The 21,343-nt window shown below is 35.8% G+C and overlaps 1 protein-coding gene across 1 annotated transcript in view; it reads right to left on the bottom strand.

Annotated features, from left to right (window-relative positions):
- Positions 1 to 971: 971 nt before the first annotated feature.
- Positions 972 to 21,343, bottom strand: part of LOC140170033 (vitamin D3 receptor-like) — a 35,083-nt gene continuing 14,711 nt past the window's right edge. Inside the window, exons 2-8 of the mRNA XM_072193348.1 lie at positions 16,514 to 16,721; positions 15,384 to 15,643; positions 9,627 to 9,844; positions 7,220 to 7,760; positions 6,232 to 6,462; positions 5,201 to 5,316; positions 972 to 3,500 (exon numbers count right to left, since the gene is read on the bottom strand). Coding sequence (XP_072049449.1) covers positions 3,372 to 3,500; positions 5,201 to 5,316; positions 6,232 to 6,462; positions 7,220 to 7,760; positions 9,627 to 9,844; positions 15,384 to 15,643; positions 16,514 to 16,566 — 1,548 coding nt within the window. The 5' untranslated portion in view covers positions 16,567 to 16,721 and the 3' untranslated portion in view covers positions 972 to 3,371. The remainder of the gene's footprint in view (positions 3,501 to 5,200; positions 5,317 to 6,231; positions 6,463 to 7,219; positions 7,761 to 9,626; positions 9,845 to 15,383; positions 15,644 to 16,513; positions 16,722 to 21,343) is intronic.

The raw sequence follows: 21,343 nt of genomic DNA on the forward strand, positions 1-21,343 counted from the left end.
TTGTCCAAAGGTAAAGTGCTATGGTTATGTGCTTCTGAGGAATGAGGCCCTGTGACCTTACGAAACAGTTCTGTAAAGCAATGTAGCTGTATCAAGTCCAATTAATTAATCTGTTAAAATTATATTTTAAATGGCGTGACTGTGGGTCGAGCAAACTGGCATATGAAAATATTGAGAGAAAAAAAATCAGGACTCAGCGGCGATTGAACCCCAGTCGCTGGATTACCGGTCCAGCGCTTTACCACTGTACTACCTGAGTTCACAGTCGGTACTGGGCAATCTCAACTTTCCCCATGATAACTCTCTCATTGTGTCTCAGCGGCCAATTATATATTAAATAATGAAGAAGGAGGCGGCCTATATGCTTCACTCTAGCAGGGAGTAAGGCAATGAAACACAAATTAATATATCGAGGATCGGATATTGCGATCAAGCCAGAAATTATAATTTAAATGGGCGTGATTGGGGCTCGAGCAAACTGGCATATGAAAATATTGAGAGAAAAAAAATTAGGACTCATGAGGGATTGAACCCTGGTAAGCTGGATTACCGGTCCAGAGCTTTACCACTGTACTACCTGAGTTCACAGTGCAGTCGGTACTCGGGCAATCTCAACTTAAGTCCCCATGATAACTCTCTCATTGTGTCTCAGCGGCCAATTATATATTAAATAATGAAGAAGGAGGTGACTTATATGCTTCACCCTAGCAGGGCGTAAGGCGAAACACAAATTAATCACAATGAGAACAATGAGAAATTAATGGGGATCCAAGTTGAGATTATAATTTAAATCGGGTAGTGAGTGGTAAAGCTCTGGACGAGATGGGTTCAACCCGCTGAGTCCTGATTTTTCTCTCTCAATATTTTCATATGCCAGTTTGCTCGAGATTTCGGCTTGATCGCTTATTTCGAAAATCATATGTGACCCATCACATCGAAACACGGCAGTTGTCCCAAAAATGAACTTACAGGTTTCTTTACCAGAGTAAAGGACTGTTTTTAAGCTTTAAACTGACACCTCATCCGCTGATGTCGCATGTAGAATGGTGATTTTATGTGACAAATAGATTTCAAATTCCTTACTATTTGGGACACATTCTTTATTATCTTTAAATGTGGGTTTACGACAACTGCCGTGTTTCGATGTGATGGGTCACATATATTAATTTGTGTTTCGCATTGTCTTACGCCCTGCTAGGGTGAAGCATATAGGCTGCCTCCTTCTTCATTATTTAAAATTATATTTTGTTTTCAAATTTAAAAGAAAATTTGACGTAAATTGAATTTAAAAAGTGAAAAGTGACGGTCAGAATGAGGTTAATGACTTTGCATCAGTTATTTTTCAGGTATTGTGAAATATCTAAACATTGTGCTTTGGACCTTGGAATATCCCTCGGGCTGCACCCCTTGGGATATTCCTCAGTTCCAAAGCACAATAGATATTTCACAATACCCTCAAAACAACTGATGCGCAGTTATTAACCTCTATAAGCATTTTCCAAAACAAATTTCCACTAGGCAGGGACAATAAATCACACACATCATTGTACCCATAATATAATAATATAGAAGGCACAAAACCAATTATTTAACATTTCTGACTTGACATAATTTGCATTATTTTACATATACTCCGAAATACTACAATCTACTACAAAACAGACTTAATAAAAAATGACTTAGCAAGAACTCATCAAATAATAATCACACGCTTGGCCATATGACATAAATACAGCAACAACTGATAACAAAAGATCATGTGACAAATATAAACCAATTTGAAGAATACCTATACATAATTATATACTTTACCATAATATCATATGACATGAACAATTAGGAGGGGCACTCAATACTAAAATGGCATTATGTGCAGTGCCAAAGACCCCTTGTTTGTTTTTGCCGATTTGCCGCAAAGACACTATTCTTTTGGCGTTTTCCCCCAAAGACATCCTTTCCCCCACCCCATATTTTTGGTGTTTTTCCCAAAGTCCCCATTCTTTTCTTGTTTTCCCTTTTCTTATCTTGCTCCCAAGACTCTTTTTGTAGAAAAATTCCTGTTACAACATCTGCCCTCATAAGACCGTATTTTTATAATCTGCTCCTCTCATTTTTATGATAGTCCTTCGAAAGGCCCTCATTTTATAGTATCTACCCCATTTTAGTATCTTACCTAAAAGGATCCCCATTATTTTAGCATTTGCCCCAGATAGACCCAACCCCAATGTTGAAAGTTGCAGCCACACATGCATGTCACTTCACTATTGGAGTGCCACTCCCTGGATGAAAATGCTACATTCACTCTGCTCCTCTTCTGACATATTTGTCCAAACGCAGTCATGATATCTTTCATGTTAATGCAAAAGCATACAACGCTGTGCATGATTTGCTGATCAGCCCTTGTGAATATGCAAGACTTTGCCTGTTGGAGAGTCTACAATATTGGTCAGTCTAGAGTTCTTAGCACCAATCCAACTAGCAGGGAAGTAGCATTACGGTAACAGATAGACGGATTGAAGCTATGAGGAAGACTTGATTGGCACCAACATACTTGAATCCTAATCCATTATTATTGTTCAAGGTAAAACTGGTATCACCATTGTACAGTAAAAGTGATGCTCTAATTCCACTGTAGTAATATGTGACAAATGAATTAACACAATCATAAACACATCACATATAAAGTAATTACCCCCTTCATTATCAGATAATAACTCAAAATCTATGCATCCAATTTGAAACACAATTTTTTCTGCAAATTTTGATGCCTCATTTGTCTTAATAGTCCAACACTTGTTGCCATGGTTACCCTCTGAATGAAAACTACGCAGATTTAAAAGTTGCATCTACACTACCAGAAAGTTTTGGTTTTTTATTTTGCTGCTGGTCGTAACTGCTCACTGTGGGCCATCCTTGACCAGTCATGAAGATAATGTAATGGTACACAAACTTCAAAAGGAATTAGTGCAGCTTGGAATCTGTATCTATTCATTCAGCTATCCAGACAAACAAGGCGTCAAATTGGTAAAAATAGGTTTATTTTTACTCTTCCAGTTTTTAAAATTCAATGCATACATGTAGATGAGTTATTGTCTCATAGTAAAGGGAGATACATAATACTAAATTTTGTGATGTGTTCATAAACATTTCTTCAGCCATTCTTGACACACTTGGGTCCTGATGGGACCAGGCTGAAACAAAATGCTCAAGTCATGCTAAAAACTCTATCTAAGCATGCTGGCATAAATGGAAAGTGGAATTTAACATACACCAGGTAAACAATTGCAGCTGGTTTGGACATATAGTGCAACTGAAATTGAGATACCAATGTGGTGTTCCATGGGGTGGATGGAATGCCAGCAGGGAGCCAATCAAGCACAGTTGATATCAAACATTTCAGCTAACAGTGGAGTGATAACATTTGAATGCAGTTCCACCTGCATGATGTCATTTTTGTAAGTGTCTGTTACATTGCGTAGATCTGCTAACACCATTATGACCTGCAAACAGGGGCAAGAAATATAACATTATCAATACATGTACCGTAGGCCTAATATATATATCCAAATTGAAGTAATTTAACATGATGTGTCAATGACTGGGCCATATAGTACTCTGAACCCCCAACTAGGGCTATACATGTCTTTTCATTTCACAAGATCTATACAATTTCTATGTTTTTGTTTGCCCCAGCCAGAGGGAAGTGCTACCTAAGACCATCATCTAACTGACATTTTTTTTTCTTTTTTTTTTCCAGAGAAACATTTATCGCACTGTCAGAGAAAACAGTGGGCCGAAGTAGCCCCAATCTGATATCTGAGCACCAACAAATATAAATAGCATAGATAAATCAATAACCAAGATCAGCCAATACTAAAAAAAAATCATAGTTAATTTTTCAGTTTTAGGAAAGGGTCATTATCTGTAACAGAGAAGTAGCTCTGCACATCGCTATTGAACAAACTCAGTGAGATTTCATCACTCTCTGTCACATTCACCATGTTGTGTGTATATGCTTTCTTAATTGTAATGTGATCTAGCAAAATCAGTCTGAAGTCAGAAATATTGATTTTGAGATACAGCCAAACAAAGGAAATATTTCCTTTTGTTTCCCATTGTTTTATAAATTTTTGACGGCTCTGATATTTTATCAGACTAGAAAAATTAACTATTAAGACATTTACGGACTTAGGCGAAAAAGCTGGCGAGATATTTTAGATAATATTTACAATTTTTCCAATAGTAAAAGTTGGAATCAGAGTTGGAAGTTTTTGCTATCCCATAATTATTAGTCCTAAAATTTAGGTTAAACTAATTAATTGATATTAATTAATGCAAATTAACGACTCAAATATTTTGTGGTTTCAAGCATTTCCTTGACAGCATGCGGGAACCGAGTTTCCTATGTTAACTGCTAATATCTTTTGAAGTGGTTGTCCAAATTCAATGGGTTTTTGCAAAATGTAGCCTTGCAAATGCTATTTCTTACAATCCTATAAGAAACTGAAATTGAATGTCTGACTTGAGACTGATTTTGCTTGATCACACAATTATGGCATACTAGGCTAATATGGCATACACTGCCATTGTCTTCTTATGGGCTGTATTACCCTATTGACCTTTGCGAAGTGATCTCAATACAAGGTTGTACTTGCATGTTGTTTGTTTGTATGCCTTTCATTCACATACTTTAATTACTACACATGACATGTGAAAACAATCTAGTGAGTTGTCAGAAAAATGTGCTTGCATGGCAAACCTTGCTTTGGTACCAAGATAGGTTAGTTAACCAATCACATTTATTTTCTTAAATTTCTTGGGCTGACCCAATGATATTAGTATCATCATAACATCATGTCAACATTTACAACAGAAACAAAATTGCAAACTCCCCCCCCCCCCTGAAAAAACCAACATCACCACATGGTCAGGTTAAGAGTTACATGTACAGTAAGAATTCCAACTGAATGAACACAGCTTTCAACTTGGATACAACAGTAGCCAATCACAAAAGCGTTGGCATGGTTGGATTCAATTCCACGTCACTCACGCACAGTCGCACACACTGGTGTACATCACACAGTGAACACAAAAAAATTGTTGTCAGGCTGTGTTCATTCAATTGGAATTTCCACTGTAGTTTTAAGTATTTGTAATACTATCAAAACAGGACTGCAATGTATTAATGGAATATGCTTACCTTGGGAAAGTTGACAGCCAATCCACGTTGCTCCAATTTACACCTCAAACCTTCTGCTAGTTGTTCTTGAGCTGATTCCACAATTTTCTTACTTTCATCACCAAGACCTGGCCGATCTAAAACAAAATTGATATAATTCAACATTCAAAGAATATATAATATTGGCTTAAAAGCTTCTCTAATAGATTTGCTCTTAATTGATGCAAAATATCCTTATTGCATCATCAATAGTTGAATTCAAGTTGATCTCACTGGCATCCTTCGTTTCTGTCTGTAGCAATGGTACTTAAGAAAGTTTGCTATGCATGTATGGAATTGTGTATGCCATAATAATGCCTCACTGAATACTTCCCTTCTCAGTGTCCTCTACACAATGTTACCTTGCAGAACAAGGGGAGACACATTCGTCCACATCCAAATGTGAGATTTCTTGATACTTATCAACACTAAGATGTATTTTTTCACTTGAAACTGATAAAATACAATATATCTCAGACCCCAACACGCATTGCTATGTGAACTCCAATTTAGCACTATGAGTTGGCCATAATTGTTTTGTTTGTTTTTTTGTCCATATGTTCAATTGTGAAAAAATTCCACAAAGTTTGAAAGAAAAAACACACATAATCCCAGCCCAACGCTACCAAACCATCAGCCAAACATTAACCTCATCTTACACAATGAATTTTTTGCGGGGGTGCAACATTTAATTCATGATTTTTCACATTTATTGCTACTTTGTCAAATATTGAAAACACATTGTCTAAGTTAATTGAATAGACAAAAAGTCTCATCTGAACATAATTTAGGCAAGACAAAAAGCATGTAATAGTCAACCCATTTAGCCTATTTTGATATGGTTTTAAGCACCCACTGTGCTATTCATATCAAACACTGTTCGTATATAATATAGGCCTTTTGCAGTACTATATACATGTATACTGTTTTCATATCTTTCATTATAACTATTAATACAATGAATGGACTTGCAGAACATGTAAATTTTGTTGAATATATTTGACAGTATATACCTGGTGAGAATATGCAAAGAGCATATAACACGCTAAACTCCGATGTGGTCAGCTGCAGTGGAAGGAGTTTATCTGCCAAATGTGCGATTTCATCAAATACGTTACCCATTCCAGCTTTGTTGCACATATCTCTTGTGTACACGTGCCCTGGATTGAAGTAACTCTCTACTAGTCTTTTACTGTCATTGAAGCGAAAAACTGACCCAATGAACACAAACTCCACAAAGGCACCTGAAATGATAAGATGTCAAGATGGTGAGATAGTACATGTATGTATTAATACCAGCATCAAATATCTCTGGATCAAATGGTCAATGTCAAAGACTGGGGCTCATGCGCGATACATTGCACCAGCAATGGCATAATACAGTAATGTTATCTATCACTCACACAAATGGCTCTCACTATTTCTCAACTGAAAAACATTTTAGCATCAAATTACACACTGAGGGACAGCGTTCATGGTTGATCCAATTTAAAAGTTATACGTATCTATGTCAATGAAAACATCGTAAAAGGGTGTGATTTTGAGAATGTTGCATCTTGACCATGGGAGCTTCATGATTAGGCAAACTGGAAATCATTATAAGCAGTCACTCCTTTTTACCCTTGTAAACTTGGATATTATATACCCAACCTAGATAACATGCATGCACATATTTTGAGGGGGGCTTTGGGGCACCAGCCCCCCGGGGTCAAAGTAGGGGGCGGCCAAAACGAAGGGGCGGTGGAAGAAGAAGGGGACGGCAAAAAGACTTAGTAAAAAATAAAGGGCATAAAAATTGTACTATATATACATTGCTTTTAGGGTGCTAGCACCTAAAATCCCTTCCTTTTTTTTTTTTTTTTGCTCTTCACTTTTTCAAACCACCGGAAAAAAAATTGGGTCAACCTTTTCGGGCTGTTGAGGAAGGGGCGGCAAAATTTAATTTTCTTCAGCCCCCCGGGGTAGAAGCGGCCACGGTACGCCACTGACATGTATACCTACCTTTTATCAATGCTGCTTGACTTTCCCAAGAAAGTTCTGGGAAAATGGGCAGCTCTTTACAGAATACAATCATAGCACGTAATCCAATCAAGGACATCTGCATTATATATGATGTCATTGTTGCATCAACACTGCCACCAGATCCAGTAGCATCTGCTCCACTGCCCATAGTGCATACTGATGATGGAGAAGAAGAAGAAGATAATCTATTTCTGCTCTCATTTGGGTCACATGAGGATGGTGGTGGTGTTACAGGCAATATGAACTGCTCTGTCTTACTAGGGCTAACCACAGTTTTAGGCTCATTGACAATGCTGGTAAATTCTTCACTCTTATTAACACTGATTTGAGTGTTACTTTCACATACTGTGTTTTTGTCATCAGTATAAGAGCTGTTTGCATTGTCATCATGGCTGTGGCTCTTTGAATCTTCATTTTCTTTGACATTCTCACTTTTACTTGATTCCTGCTCTTTTGAATCTGATTCCTTGCTAGCTTTGTCTTCATCATCTGGTACCACCATCTGACTGATAGGTGTAGGCTGAAAGATATTAAAACCACAACATGTTATTGTTCCCATGTCTTTGCTTCATGGAAATGAACTTGTTTTGGGTCTTTTTCTTAAAGGAAAGTGCTATCATTGAATCCTTATTGGGATTTAATTCAGCCTTTACCTCTATAAATAGTCATGTTTCTTACAATGTACAATAATTACTCTGAGCATTTATGTTTTTCCATTTTTTTGTATTGTGAAAATGTCATTGGTGTAAAATTATTGGTATAGAATTTTATTCAGCCTCATTTGAATTTGGTAATTTTTTGACATTTGCTCTAGGGAAATGATGTCATATAACAAAAGTGCTTTCATTAGGGGGAGCGGGTAAACAAATTTAATGACACTTGTATAAATCACAAGTCTCACCTGCTGTCACCACTGCCTGCTTTTGCAATTACCTTTGGTTACAGAAGTAAGAAAATAGGGATGGTGGTCCCAAATATTAGGTTGTCCAAACATGTATGGTAGTAAACACCACGAATAGTAATATTCATTTGATTTTGAGATTTTTTTCAGCCTATTTTACAAGTTGACCTTAAATAACCTTAGTCCATGGAAGATTATGTTTTCAGCCCTCATTGGATTATTCTTCTTGTTTTGTGAATGTTTTGGAGGAGGTCAAAACATGTAATAATCAATAAGGAAATGTCAGAATTCACATCAGTGGTTAATGTTTACATGTATTAATCCCATATTAAAACATTATTAGTTCAATGTTTCCTGTGAACAAGAAGGTTACCGGTACATCTATTTTGAACACCTCCCAATCAGTAAATTTTGAATCTAACTTAAACACTGAAAGTACAACTTGCAATTGTAGGCCATTTAGGACCTTGTTAGTCAGAAAACAATATTGAAATTCAATTTGACATTACGTGAATAATGATCAATGATGTGCATAATGACAATTGTTATTGATTATCACATGTCTTGATCCTCTCCAAATGCATGAAACAAAAAGAATTTTAAATAATCCAATGAGAGCTGAACAGATTTCCTTCAATGAATACTGAATACATACAACGCAATAGGATTTTGCAGCAACTTTCAAATCTTGGGTTACTTGCATTAAAATGTACGATGTGACATCAATATTAGGACCATTGCAACAATTAAGGTGTCATAATGCACAGTAAATTCTGCTTCAACTGCATATTCCAAATATGATTAGCTATTTAGGAGTAATATTACTTTTTGGGTAATTACTTTTTGGGTAGATGTTTATACAAACCAATCCAAATTTCATTATGTCTCAGAATAAAGATGCAGGTTGGATGCATTTTCCTGAACATTTTAAGTTTTCACATCATTACATCAGAATTAACATATTTTATACTGAAAAAAATCTAATGATGAAAATAGATGTTTCCTTACCAGGTTTTGTTATAAACAGATCTTATAATAGTATGTCCAAAAATTAAAGCAACATGTAACATTTCTATAAGAAATAGAATCGTATTTCTACTGTGCAACTAGAATTACGGTTTGTAATTAAGGCAGCCCACACAAATGTGTGTAAATAACAATGGTTTGTAAATACAAATAATATGCAAATAAGCTCATTCATATTCAGAAATATGCAAACATGACAAAAACTATACAGTACATCAGGCCACCATATTCTATCACCATACTAAGTTTGAATTTGCTTCCGCCCGGACAGCCAGCCAAACAAACAAAGCATCAGGCAGGCAAGCAGCCAGGCAGGCATGCAGGCAACCATCTGGATGATAACTTGACTGGGCAGTGCATGATGTTGATGTACATTGTAAGTGCATGGGTATTGGGTATGAGGAGGTGTGATAAAAACAAAACAAATAAACAAAACACAAAAATAAGAAACAAACATACCAATTTATATACATTCTGTTTGGGCAGTGCATGAGACTTGGTATAAGCTTTCTCCACTATATCCATTAGCTTCTGGATCTCAGCAGGTATCTCCACAGCTTTGTGCCCTATTGATGTCGATGACGAGATATCCTTTGGTGTGGGAAGTTCTGTTTTCTTTGGTTTTGGTTTCTTGGTGATGGGTTTCCTTGTTTTTACTCGCTCTTTGTTCCATACTCCTGACAAAGTGCACAATGAAAAATGCTGTTAAAAACTATAACAGAGCTTGAATTTAGCACATACCATATTGTTTGTAATAAACGCTCCCCCTCTAATAAACGCCCCCTCCCAATTATTCTGTGAAAAATTGACAAAAATGCAAACATTTCCATGCCATATCGTGTAGGTACATGTAAGCTTAAAACTTGCATCAGTCATGTCAGTCACGATCGCTAAATTGAATGGACAAAACCTATTATGACTCAACTCCCATCAATTTCATTGCCTAATTATGGTAGAATTTCACTATAATTCCATGCACTTACAGCTGTAATTTTGTTGTATTTCCCACGAAAATATCATTTTCCGTGGGCGCCGCCATCATGTTTAGTCATAAATCCCTCCTTTTAATAGGAGCACCATCGGAAATTGGACCAGATTTTTAAGCTTTTTTCACTGACAATTCACAATTCAATAAACGCCCCCTTTTGGAAAAATGCAACGCCCCCGGGGCGTTTATTACAAACAATACAGTAGGCAGCCCAGATGTCTGCTTGCAATTTTGAGCATTGTCTAACTTTAGGTACCGTACTGTACTCAATTTACAAAATTGATTGTGCATCTGTTTTTGAAAGTATACAGGCAAGTTTGGGATCTATGCATACATGTACCATCTCAGGTAGTTTTAAAACATTTTCAAATTAGGTTTCTTATGTCATAATTCTTATGTCTGTTATCAGAAACTTTCACACATCGATGCAACTAGTTCACATCAACAGTGATATGCATTTATTTCATACACAAGAAAAAATTCCAAGATTTTTGCTATTTTTTTAACAAAATTGTCAATGAAAGTGTTGGAAAATACAAGCAAATATCGAGGGCTTAGAGCCAGAACTAGCTATGTCCACAATTACATGTTACTCAGTTACTCATTTCGGCAACAAATGGATGGTTACTTCTGTGCTCTATAATATAATGCAAGGGACTTTGGGGTATGTACATGGTCATTTGCATCTAAATAATCATGCTAACTGTTAAAAGTGACCATGCATATACCCCAAAGTCACTTGCATTATAAAATGAGGGCAGAATTAACCATCCATTTGTTGCCGAAATGAGTAACATGTAATTGTGGACAAAAACTGGACATAGCTAGTTCTGGCTCTAAGCCCTTGATATATGGTCATTTTCACGGTAAAGGGTGTAACTTTGGATTTTTAACATTTTAATCCATAGTGTTCTAATAAAGCCACAGAATTCCATGATTTTTGGCCACATAAGTCATCTAGTTAGCAGCTACCTTGGGTAGCATAATCAGCTTTGGGAGTTACTGCGTTCAGTTTTAGCAGGCTTAAATGTACTTAATATTGCCATTTTGAAAAACTATAAAAAACAGTAACATTTTTGTAAAACCCTGTGTTTTCTTCAGTTAGTTCATGGATAATTTTTCTTATCCTGAAAGTACAGTCATATGTTCAGTAAACACTGCCACATTAGATTTAATTGTGAACAGCCCTGTATTTTTGAGAACCGGACTTGATATTTGTCGTTTCGAGGCTTCATTTTCCGTTAACAATTGTTAACAAACTTTGTGGGTGTAGCTTTGGTTCATAATTCTTGGTTATTTCTTCACTTCTTCTTGATTCATAACAGTTGTTATCTTAACTTGAAATGGGTAACAAAATTAGTCGATTTGCAAGCTTTTAAAATTTTTATAAAATCTTGACTTCAAAGAGCCGTTTTTTCCGTTAACTTTTTTTGAAGCCTCCGAAACAAACTGTTCAGCAAGCTTGTGCAAATATAAATAAAAGAGCTCATCCAATCTATTTATCAAAATGTAGCAAAGTAGATCCTCAAGTCGCATGTTTTTAAATCGTGGAGATATATATCACCGTTTGAAAATGGGACCCAATACAAACTTTCCGTTAACAATTGAAGCCTCCGAAACAAATGAAGCCTCCGAAACAACAATAAGATTAATTATCATCTATGCATATCTAAATTGGTGTGTTTCATACTGATATCTGCATTGTAATTATTACTTGATATGTGCAGAATGTGATAAATTAAAATTTTTTTGACATTATGGTTAATGTTTGAAAAATATACTGATATCCAAAAAGTCTGTTTCGGAGGCTTCACATGCAAAAAACACCATACTTAACAAATGGGTGAAAAAATTAACATGTGATAAATCTACAATATCTGCCGCATAAAATCATTGATTCAATATACACAAGAAAATAACAGCTTAGATGATCACAACACTGTTGTTTTCAAAAAAACTACTTCTGCAATGTTTAACAATTGTTAACATGAAACAATTGTTAACAAAAAAAAAAAAATGACTTGCTGTGATAATTTAATTTTTGTCACAACTGAAATTCAATACTTAGAAGCAAAGCATGAAAATTGGTAATTGTGATATTTTTACCTAATTTTTATGTCAACTTGTAGTGGTTAGCCAAATATTTTACTTTTATGATCACCTGTGTTGTTAACTGAAGCCTCCGAAACACAAATCGCTTGAATTGCCAATTCTAAAAAATAACTCCAATTTCTGTGAAACTTGGCTGGGAGGTTCCTTTCATCAAGTAGTATTTGTACATGAAGTTAGACATTCAAATTATTTTAGGAACCCTATTAAAACTTAAAAAATATGTTTAAGGTTTGGAAATTTCCATTGTAAATGACACTTGATGTTAAAAATTTTCAAAACTGCAATTACAAACATAGCAAAACATGGTATAAAATTTAACTTATATCTGTTGACTTACTTTGGAATGGGATTTCACATGTATTCCAGCTTTCAAGTCATAATTTTCTGAGGTTATGTAAAATACATTTTTCTTAGATTTTAACCAAAATGTTATGGAAATGTCAAATTTTTTATTAGAAATCAAAAGGTTTAAGCCTTGAAACATTATTTTACTGGAATTTAAGTTGCTTCTATGCATGATTTCAGTAAACAGAAACATATTTAAGTGGTTTGAAATTTTGACCCAAAAATCAAAAGTTACACCCTTTACTGTGAAAATGACCATATATAAATGCATCAACCCACAAGATAAACAAACGAACATGTCCGAAAGCACTGCACGTCGCCCATGGAGTGTATATCCATGCATATACACAATCAATGCATGGTCCACAGTTTTCCAAAGTTTGCTCCAATTGATTATCGCTATCTAAGGGTGTATGAAAGCATATGGTACGCACTTCTCAATATATTACAGTAAGGTGAAGAAGAAGAAAAACCTGTTCTAACAGACAGACTTTTCAAGTAGTGTCAGTCAGTCACGCTTTTTTTTTTTTGCAAATGACCCCAAAAGTCACCCAAATTTGAAAATATTTTGCAGTTTGGGGAAATGAAAAAGGGTCGGCAAAAACTTGGCATTCACTTGTACAGGAAAAATCTGTTTGCCAATTCTTGTAAAATCTGGGTGTCAGGCCCGTAGATCAGGGGTTTCTTTTCTCGCAACTAATGGAAAGAAAAGTGGCAAATGTTCATCATTTTCAGTACATATAATTTTGACAAAGAATGACGTCATGGATGTAAACATTAATCCGCCATTCCTCCAGCTAGCTCATTCAAATCCGACGGGTGCCCGTCATCTAGTTATTTTTTGTCATTTGATACTTACTACATCACATGACATGAAATATTTATATTATTATCACAAAATTTCAAGGCAGGGAAAAAAATGTCTGTTAAAAAGCACTGGCGGGTGATGATGTGATAGCCAATCAATATCGGCATCTTGCATCAGCATTGTCACTGTGATTCCAGCCAGTAATCTTCAATTCACTAACTTAGTCTGTAATATGTGACCGTACATCACAAATGAGCCGTAAATTCCTCACCCGGTCAATTTATATATATCATAAGCTTTAAAATAGTATATCATTTGACTTCAAATAATATCCGGAAGCAGGGTTATGGTTTGTTGAACTTTGCTCCTTCAACAAAATGGTACCTTTTTCACATTGCTGGTAATAAATATCAAACAGTTTCATATCATACAGGTCATTTCAAATCATCCCCAAGTCAATGAGGTTCAGGAATGTCCTCGCATGGTTATGACAAAATACAATACTTTTTATAACCCACCACTTGAACAGGATTTAGCCAAAGCAAACAAAGACCAGAGCTATTAAGAATTCTATCATGTCTACAGACATCTAAGGTAGAAGCTTATTATCCTCTTCAACAATAGGATTATTGATTGGTTTAAAATGAGATACATGTCACACCAACTTGAGGTACCTATGAATAGGCCTACGACCTTCATGCACATTTTATACTGTCTGAATACAATTTAGGACAATTACGGCTCATTCTTGGTGTACGATCATATACTGTATAAGTGGTAATTTTCGCGAGGGTTTTATTTTCGCGAATTTCGCGATTAGAGCTCCAACCGCGAAAATAACACCTCATAATGTATGCAATAATGTATTACAAGTATAGGGAAGGACTGGGCAATCGCTTGAAAATAACATTTTGCGAAAATGTGTCTCTCCTCCAAATCGCGAAAAATAACTGTATGTGAAAATTACCACTTATACAGTATATTAAAGGTCCGTAACCCGATCGACAACATCATCATCCCCCCCCAGATTTCTTTCATTGTTGATGAGTTTTTGGTATCACACAATAGATAATATTTTTCTCATTACTATACTGAAATATCCTGTATTTTCTGAGAAATCGTGCAAAAATAGTCTTAGTATGTTATACCACTTTAGATTTCTTTGTAGAAATCCCTGTAGAAATCACAATTACTAATAAGTCTCCTCAACAGCTAGTTTGGTTTCACGTCATTCACGCAAACATTGTTTGTGAGGAAAGAGCGAAGCACACTAACTGCTGAAGAGACTCTCGCATGTATATAACTTTTAAATTACCAGTACTTAAAGTACTTTGATATGGAAGAATGTGTGACACAGTCGACTAGCGCGTCGTGTTATGTTCACGAGGTACCCGGTTCAAAATCACATTGATAGAAAATTTCTTTTGCCTATCTTTAAACCAAACTTTTTTCGTTCAGTTGAAATGTACATATTGCAACAGGAAATATATTTTGTTTCTTTTTTTCTGAATCGGCACTGCACGAGGGCGAAAAAGAGAAAAAACAAGTTTTCCGTCCAACATACGTACGTATGGACATTGCATTTGCAACATTTATTGCAGTCACATTCACAGCACACAAAGTACCAAAGCCCCTGGGAGTTGTCATTACACCTATAACTTTAATTGCTGTAAAGATTTCCAGCATTTGCAAACAGATCAGTTCGTGCAGAAATCAGGTTGTGGGAGGTAACTAGACAGTGTGCAATGTATTGACACATTAATTATCCCATTTTCCAAACATCACAAGCTAAGTGAACCTACTTGACTTTAATTTCCAAAACTCACTCAGTCCTCATTCCCCTGGTATTGAGTGAGTTACATTGGTATTGCAAAACTCACTCAGTCCAAAAGATGATTTTCTCATTTATGTCAAAATGATTGAGTTTTGGACAGATTCAATTCAATTTGACTGTAATACTTACTATCCACCTGCATCCCAACTGCTATACATTTCTTCATACGACAGAATGCACAATGTCGTCTCAAATACGCATTCATTACACACTTTCCCTCGTCAAGATCACATTTTAGTTTTTGCCGTTTTGCAGCATTCCGTCTGAAGAATGTCTTGCATCCCTCACATGTCATGGCTCGGTAGTGCATCCCACTGGCCTCATCACCACATACGGCGCACACTGGGCCTTTGCCCACATCTGGTTTGCTTTCATTTGAAGCTTCAGGCCTGCAAAATCAGAACAATATACTTTTGTGTGAGTTGTTCATGTCCACTCATCAAATTCCCTTGTTTAACATTTTGAAAGTAATTATTTATTTTTGAAAAAGAAATATTTGAGACAAAACCATTGGAAAAAAGAAAAGAAAATTTAGTTTAAAACATGTATTTTCCTTGGTTGAGGCTTATGTTAATAGTTGCCAGGATTGCCACTTTTTTGTAACTCTACATATTGCTTGGAATTTCGAAACATTATAGCAACTTTGTTTTAAAACATCTTACGTTTGGTCGTTTTTCTGTCATCTTTACGCTATACAAATGAAATTTTGCAATAGTCAAAATCAGTGTTAGATTGAAATCAAAATCAATCCAAAAAGAATTAACCGAGGGTTCAGATCTATAATGATCTTGTCTTTATCCCATCTCTGATGAGATTAGTCCATTTTTTAGAAATTGGGTAATCCACAAAGAGATGCTTAATTGTTTCTGGATTTATCTTACAATATGTGCAGAAGTCATCATCTCTTATGTATGTTCATTTTTAACAACAATGTATTTGTGCCTATGATACTGATTATTGAAACCATCTCATTTCAATATCACTATCAGTGGAAAATTTAAGGTACAAGAACCTAATTAATATAATCACAGCTTTGTCTAGTTAAGAGCTACGTCTAATCTCATGGAGTACTTCAAATACAGCTGATTGACTTTTACCCGTAAGTCTATTAATCAAAATGTAGGGTGTATGTGCAATGCACATTGTGCATACAGGAGTCGCAACAACGCTATATTGCAGAGTGATAATAGTCCACCAGCAAACAAAAGTCTGATAGACTTTAAATGATCAAAGTCCTTTAGGCCTACATTAGTACTTACTTTGGCTCAATTTTGATAAGTTTTTTATCCACTCTAGTAAGTGCCATGCTCATCTTTTCTCTTTTTTGTAAAAAAACTCTTAACTGTCCCTTTTATGTTGGCTGTTGTGGTTTCTACATGTATGAAAGCAAGCCAGGGATGCCATCCATCTGATGAAAGAAGCACTGCATCAACAATATCTGTGCTGCTCATGGTATCCATTCAGCTTCTAAGGACACAAAGTAAATAAAAAGTTTGTGAGTTGATATAAAATCTTGAAATAATGTATGTACCTTGGGTAAAAATAACTAATAATGAAGCAAACAGAGGAAGAGGCTTACGCATCATACACTGGAACATGGAGACATTCAAACATTAAAAACTAGCACACAAGATCAAATTAATGATGCTTAATTGTTATTCTTAATATATCAATATACAGAGGCAAGAAGATTTTACGCATCGCACACTAGCACATTTAAACATGAATTTACAAATTTATGGAAACATAATATGCATAGGCAGATATACAATGTACCAGAGTAAAAACTCCGGACATACCTGCCTGTGCGGGGACTTTAACCCCCTGTATATTGATATGGTCATTTTCACAGTAAAGGGTGTAACTTTTTGATTTTTAGGGTCAAAATTTCAAACCACTTAAATATGTTTCTGTTTACTGAAATCATGCATAGAAGCAACTTAAATTCCAGTAAAATAATGTTTCAAGGCTTAAACCTTTCGATTTCTAAAATTACTAATAAAAAATTTGACATTTCCATAACATTTTGGTTAAAATCTAAGAAAAATGTATTTTACATAAGCTCAGAAAATTATGACATGAAAGCTAGAATACATGTGAAATCCCATTCCAAAGTAAGTCAACAGATATAAGTTAAATTTTATACCATGTTTTGCTATGTTTGTAATTGCAGTTTTGAAAATTTTTAACATAAAGTGTCATTTACAATGGAAATTTCCCAACCTTAAACATATTTTTTAAGTTTTAATTGGGTTCCTAAAATAATTTGAATGTACAAATACTACTTGATGAAAGGAACCTCCCAGCCAAGTTTCACAGAAATTGGAGTTATTTCTTAGAATTGGCAATTCAAGCGATTTGTGTTTCGGAGGCTTCAGTTAACAACACACTAGCTAGGTGATCATAAAAGTAAAATATTTGGCTAACTACTACAAGTTGACATGAAAAAATAGGTAACAAATATCACAATTACCAATTTTCATGCTTTGCTTCTAAGTATTGAATTTCAGTTGTGACAAAAATTAAATTATCACAGCAAGTCATTTTTTTTGTTTCGGAGGCTTCATGTTAACAATGGTTAAACATTGCAGAAGTAGTTTTTTTGAAAACAACACTATTGGGATCATCTAAGTTGTTATTTTCTTGTGTGTATTGAATCAATGATTCTATGCGGCAGATATTGTAGATTTATCACATGTTCATTTTTTCACCCATTTGTTAAGTATGGTGTTAACTTGCATGTGAAGCCTCCGAAACAGGCTTTTTTGGGTATCAGTATATTTTTCAAACATTAACCATAATATCAACAATTTTTTTTAATTTATGACATTCTGCACATACATGTATCAAGTAACAATTACAATGCAGATATCAGTATGAAACACACCAATTTAGATATATGCATAGATGATAATTAATCTTATTGTTGTTTCGGAGGCTTCATTTGTTTCGGAGGCTTCAATTGTTAACGGAAAGTTTGTATTGGGTCCCATTTTCAAACGGTGATATATATCTCCACGATTTAAAAACAAGTGACTTGAGGATCTACTTTGCTACATTTTGATAAACAGATTGGATGAGCTCTTTTATTTATATTTGCCCAAGCTTGCTGAACAGTTTGTTTCGGAGGCTTCAAAAAAGTTAACGGAAAATCGGTTCGTCAAGATTTTATAAAAATTTTAAAAGCTTGCAAATCGACTAATTTTTGTTACCCATTTCAAGTTAAGCTATAGCCTATCAACTGTTATGAATCAAGAAGAAGTGAAGAAATAACCAAGAATTATGAACCAAAGCTATACCCACAAAGTTTGTTAACAATTGTTAATGGAAAATGAAGCCTCCGTAACGACAAATATCGAAGTCCGGTTCTCAAAAATACAGGGCTGTTCACAATTAAATCTAATGTGGCAGTGTTTACTGAACATATGACCATACTTTCAGGATAAGAAAAATTATCCATGAACTAACTGAAGAAAACACAGGGTTTTACAAAAATGTTACTGTTTTTTATAGTTTTTCAAAATGGCAATATTAAGTACATTTAAGCCTGCTAAAACTAAACGCAGTAACTCCCACAGATGATTATGCTACCCAAGGTAGCTGCTAACTAGATGACTTATGTGGCCAAAAATCTTGGAATTCTGTGGCTTTATTAGAACACTACGGATCAAAATGTTAAAAATACAAAGTTACACCCTTTACCGTGAAAATGACCATATAAATTGATCTCGTACACTGGTATGTAATGTGTTGTACTGTTCACCCTTGACTGCTCATATTGTCACGAACCCCTCACAGAAATATCCGCGCCTCCTCGAGCCACTTCCGGTCCTGCCGGGACTCGAACCCACGACCCTGGGATTAAGAGGCGAGCGCGCTAACGTATAGACCAAAAGAGGACTTCCCCTTCAGGTCTATAACACTATAATGCACTTATTACCTCCATGACATGCTCCCCCTCCTCGTAAGGCGCGTCACGGTCCTGCCGGGACTCGAACCCACGACCCTGGGATTAAGAGGCTAGCGTATAGACCAAAAGAGGACTTCCCCTTCAGGTCTATAACACTAACGTATTTATACCTCCGTGACAATATCCATAAGTCATGCTTCGGTACAATTACCAAATATAGGATGCAACTTGCTAGACGTTGACTTGAGTCCAGTCCTTATTTACAGAGTTTAGGGTTAAGGTTTAGAGTTTGGGTAGGGCATTCTTGTATAAATAATGACTAGTATGTGAAGCTATCGGTCCCGGCTATCAGTGAGCCAATTTGTGGCTACATTGTAGACTTCTTCAACTTCAAGCTAAATTCAAATAGAACAACATGCAGAAAGGATAAAAATCAATGAGAAAAAAAAATATAGACCACTAGTATGCGTGAGAATTGTGGCATTTCAATTGTTCTTTTCCCTGCAGTGTGCGTACGCATCGTAGTTTGCCCACCACATTTCATATAGTACAAGAAAGCCATTGAACAGTGTAGCAGTTCGTTCCAGCATATTGATAGACCAGTCCCTCGCCTTTGTTGATAAACAAACAATGATGTCAAGTGGTCTATATAGTTATGACCTGTTGCACTGCAATACTACTACGAAATATGAATACTGGTACGTCACTATATTAAATTGAAGACTGAATTAAAAATACTAGTTTGCGTATTGACGTCCACACATCCAGACAACCAGACCAAAAATACCGCGCAGGTCAACAACCAATCACGCCGCGCCTAAACGTCAGTTTATAACTAGAACTAGTCTTTTTAATTTGGTCTTCAATTATATGTGATTCGGCCGACGACATGGACTATAGGCCTACTTTAAAGGAGTATTTTGTGTTATCATACCACTAAGGGAAATATCAAAGAACACCGCTAACCTGATATATTTTCGTATCTAGTCAGTGAGTGCGTATTTTACGCTTTATATCTAGTCAGTAAGAGCGCATTGCGAAGCCCGATCACGGCGTGTACGGCGAGGTACTGGCGTATAAAGGCGACTTCAGCGTAAACCGGGCGCGTAAAATGCACGCAATCTGTGTAACACGCGGAACAGTCATCTATTTTTTGCAAAGTTTTCCTATTTAGCAGCAATTAAAATGTTTAAAAGCGTAATTATTTCCAAATTTAGAATGACTTAGTGGTATGATAAATTCGTTATTAGGTTCAGCGTCGGTGTAGTGCAGGGAAATTATCGTGCGCTCAGTGTCATACTGGGTTCAGCCTTCGGCTTCACCCAGTATGACACTTCGCGCACGATAATTTCCCCGCATATACCTCCGCTTCACCTAATAACTAATAATCCTGGCATCCTCTTTTTATGTCATTTTTCAGTAGATAAAAAAAAAAAAAGCTTATTCCCAAAATTTCAGTTGATTCCGATTTTGCGTTTTGCGAGTTACGCATGATTTATGTGTATTACACTGCTCCATAGACAATGTGTTGTAATTTCGTTCTGGTGCACCAGAACGAAATTCAAATTTCACGATATCTTTGCTAAACGAATTAATCTGCAAGAAATTTTTTGTACATAAACATTATGTAGGTATCCCAGGCAAACCTTAAACACATTTGCTAGTCAGCGAAATTCGCCTAGACCGTGGCCCAAACACAATGCATATTTACATAGAAATTTGAATTTTTTTCGAGAACAGGTCGGTGAAGGAAACCTACATAAATATGTTTTCTATACTTCACTTGACCCAAATATGATTTTTTATGGTGATGAGCCACTCGCACATGGAATTTTAGAGGGATTTTGATAGCAGTTCTATTAAAAAAAGCTGCTATCGCCATGAGACTAAGATCTAGAAACACCCCTAATGCTGTTTTGGGGAATTTTGCTAGTAGCCCGAAACATCATGGCCCTGTTCCTTCCTCACTAGGGCCATGAGTGCGATACGTAAGTAAAAACGGGGCACTGTGAAGTCACGTCGCGGTGATGACGTCACAACTAGAAGGCTATATATTTGTACACAAATACGGCTATACCCGCATGTTATCGGTGTACCCAAGCTTACAGTCCTTATTTGCTGAGGACTTAAAATAAAGAAATTGCAAAAAGTCGTCCAGTTGGGCAGAAAATGTGTAAAA

The sequence above is a fragment of the Amphiura filiformis genome, chromosome 14 (assembly GCF_039555335.1).
Source record: "Amphiura filiformis chromosome 14, Afil_fr2py, whole genome shotgun sequence".
Taxonomy (NCBI): Eukaryota; Metazoa; Echinodermata; class Ophiuroidea; order Amphilepidida; family Amphiuridae; genus Amphiura; species Amphiura filiformis.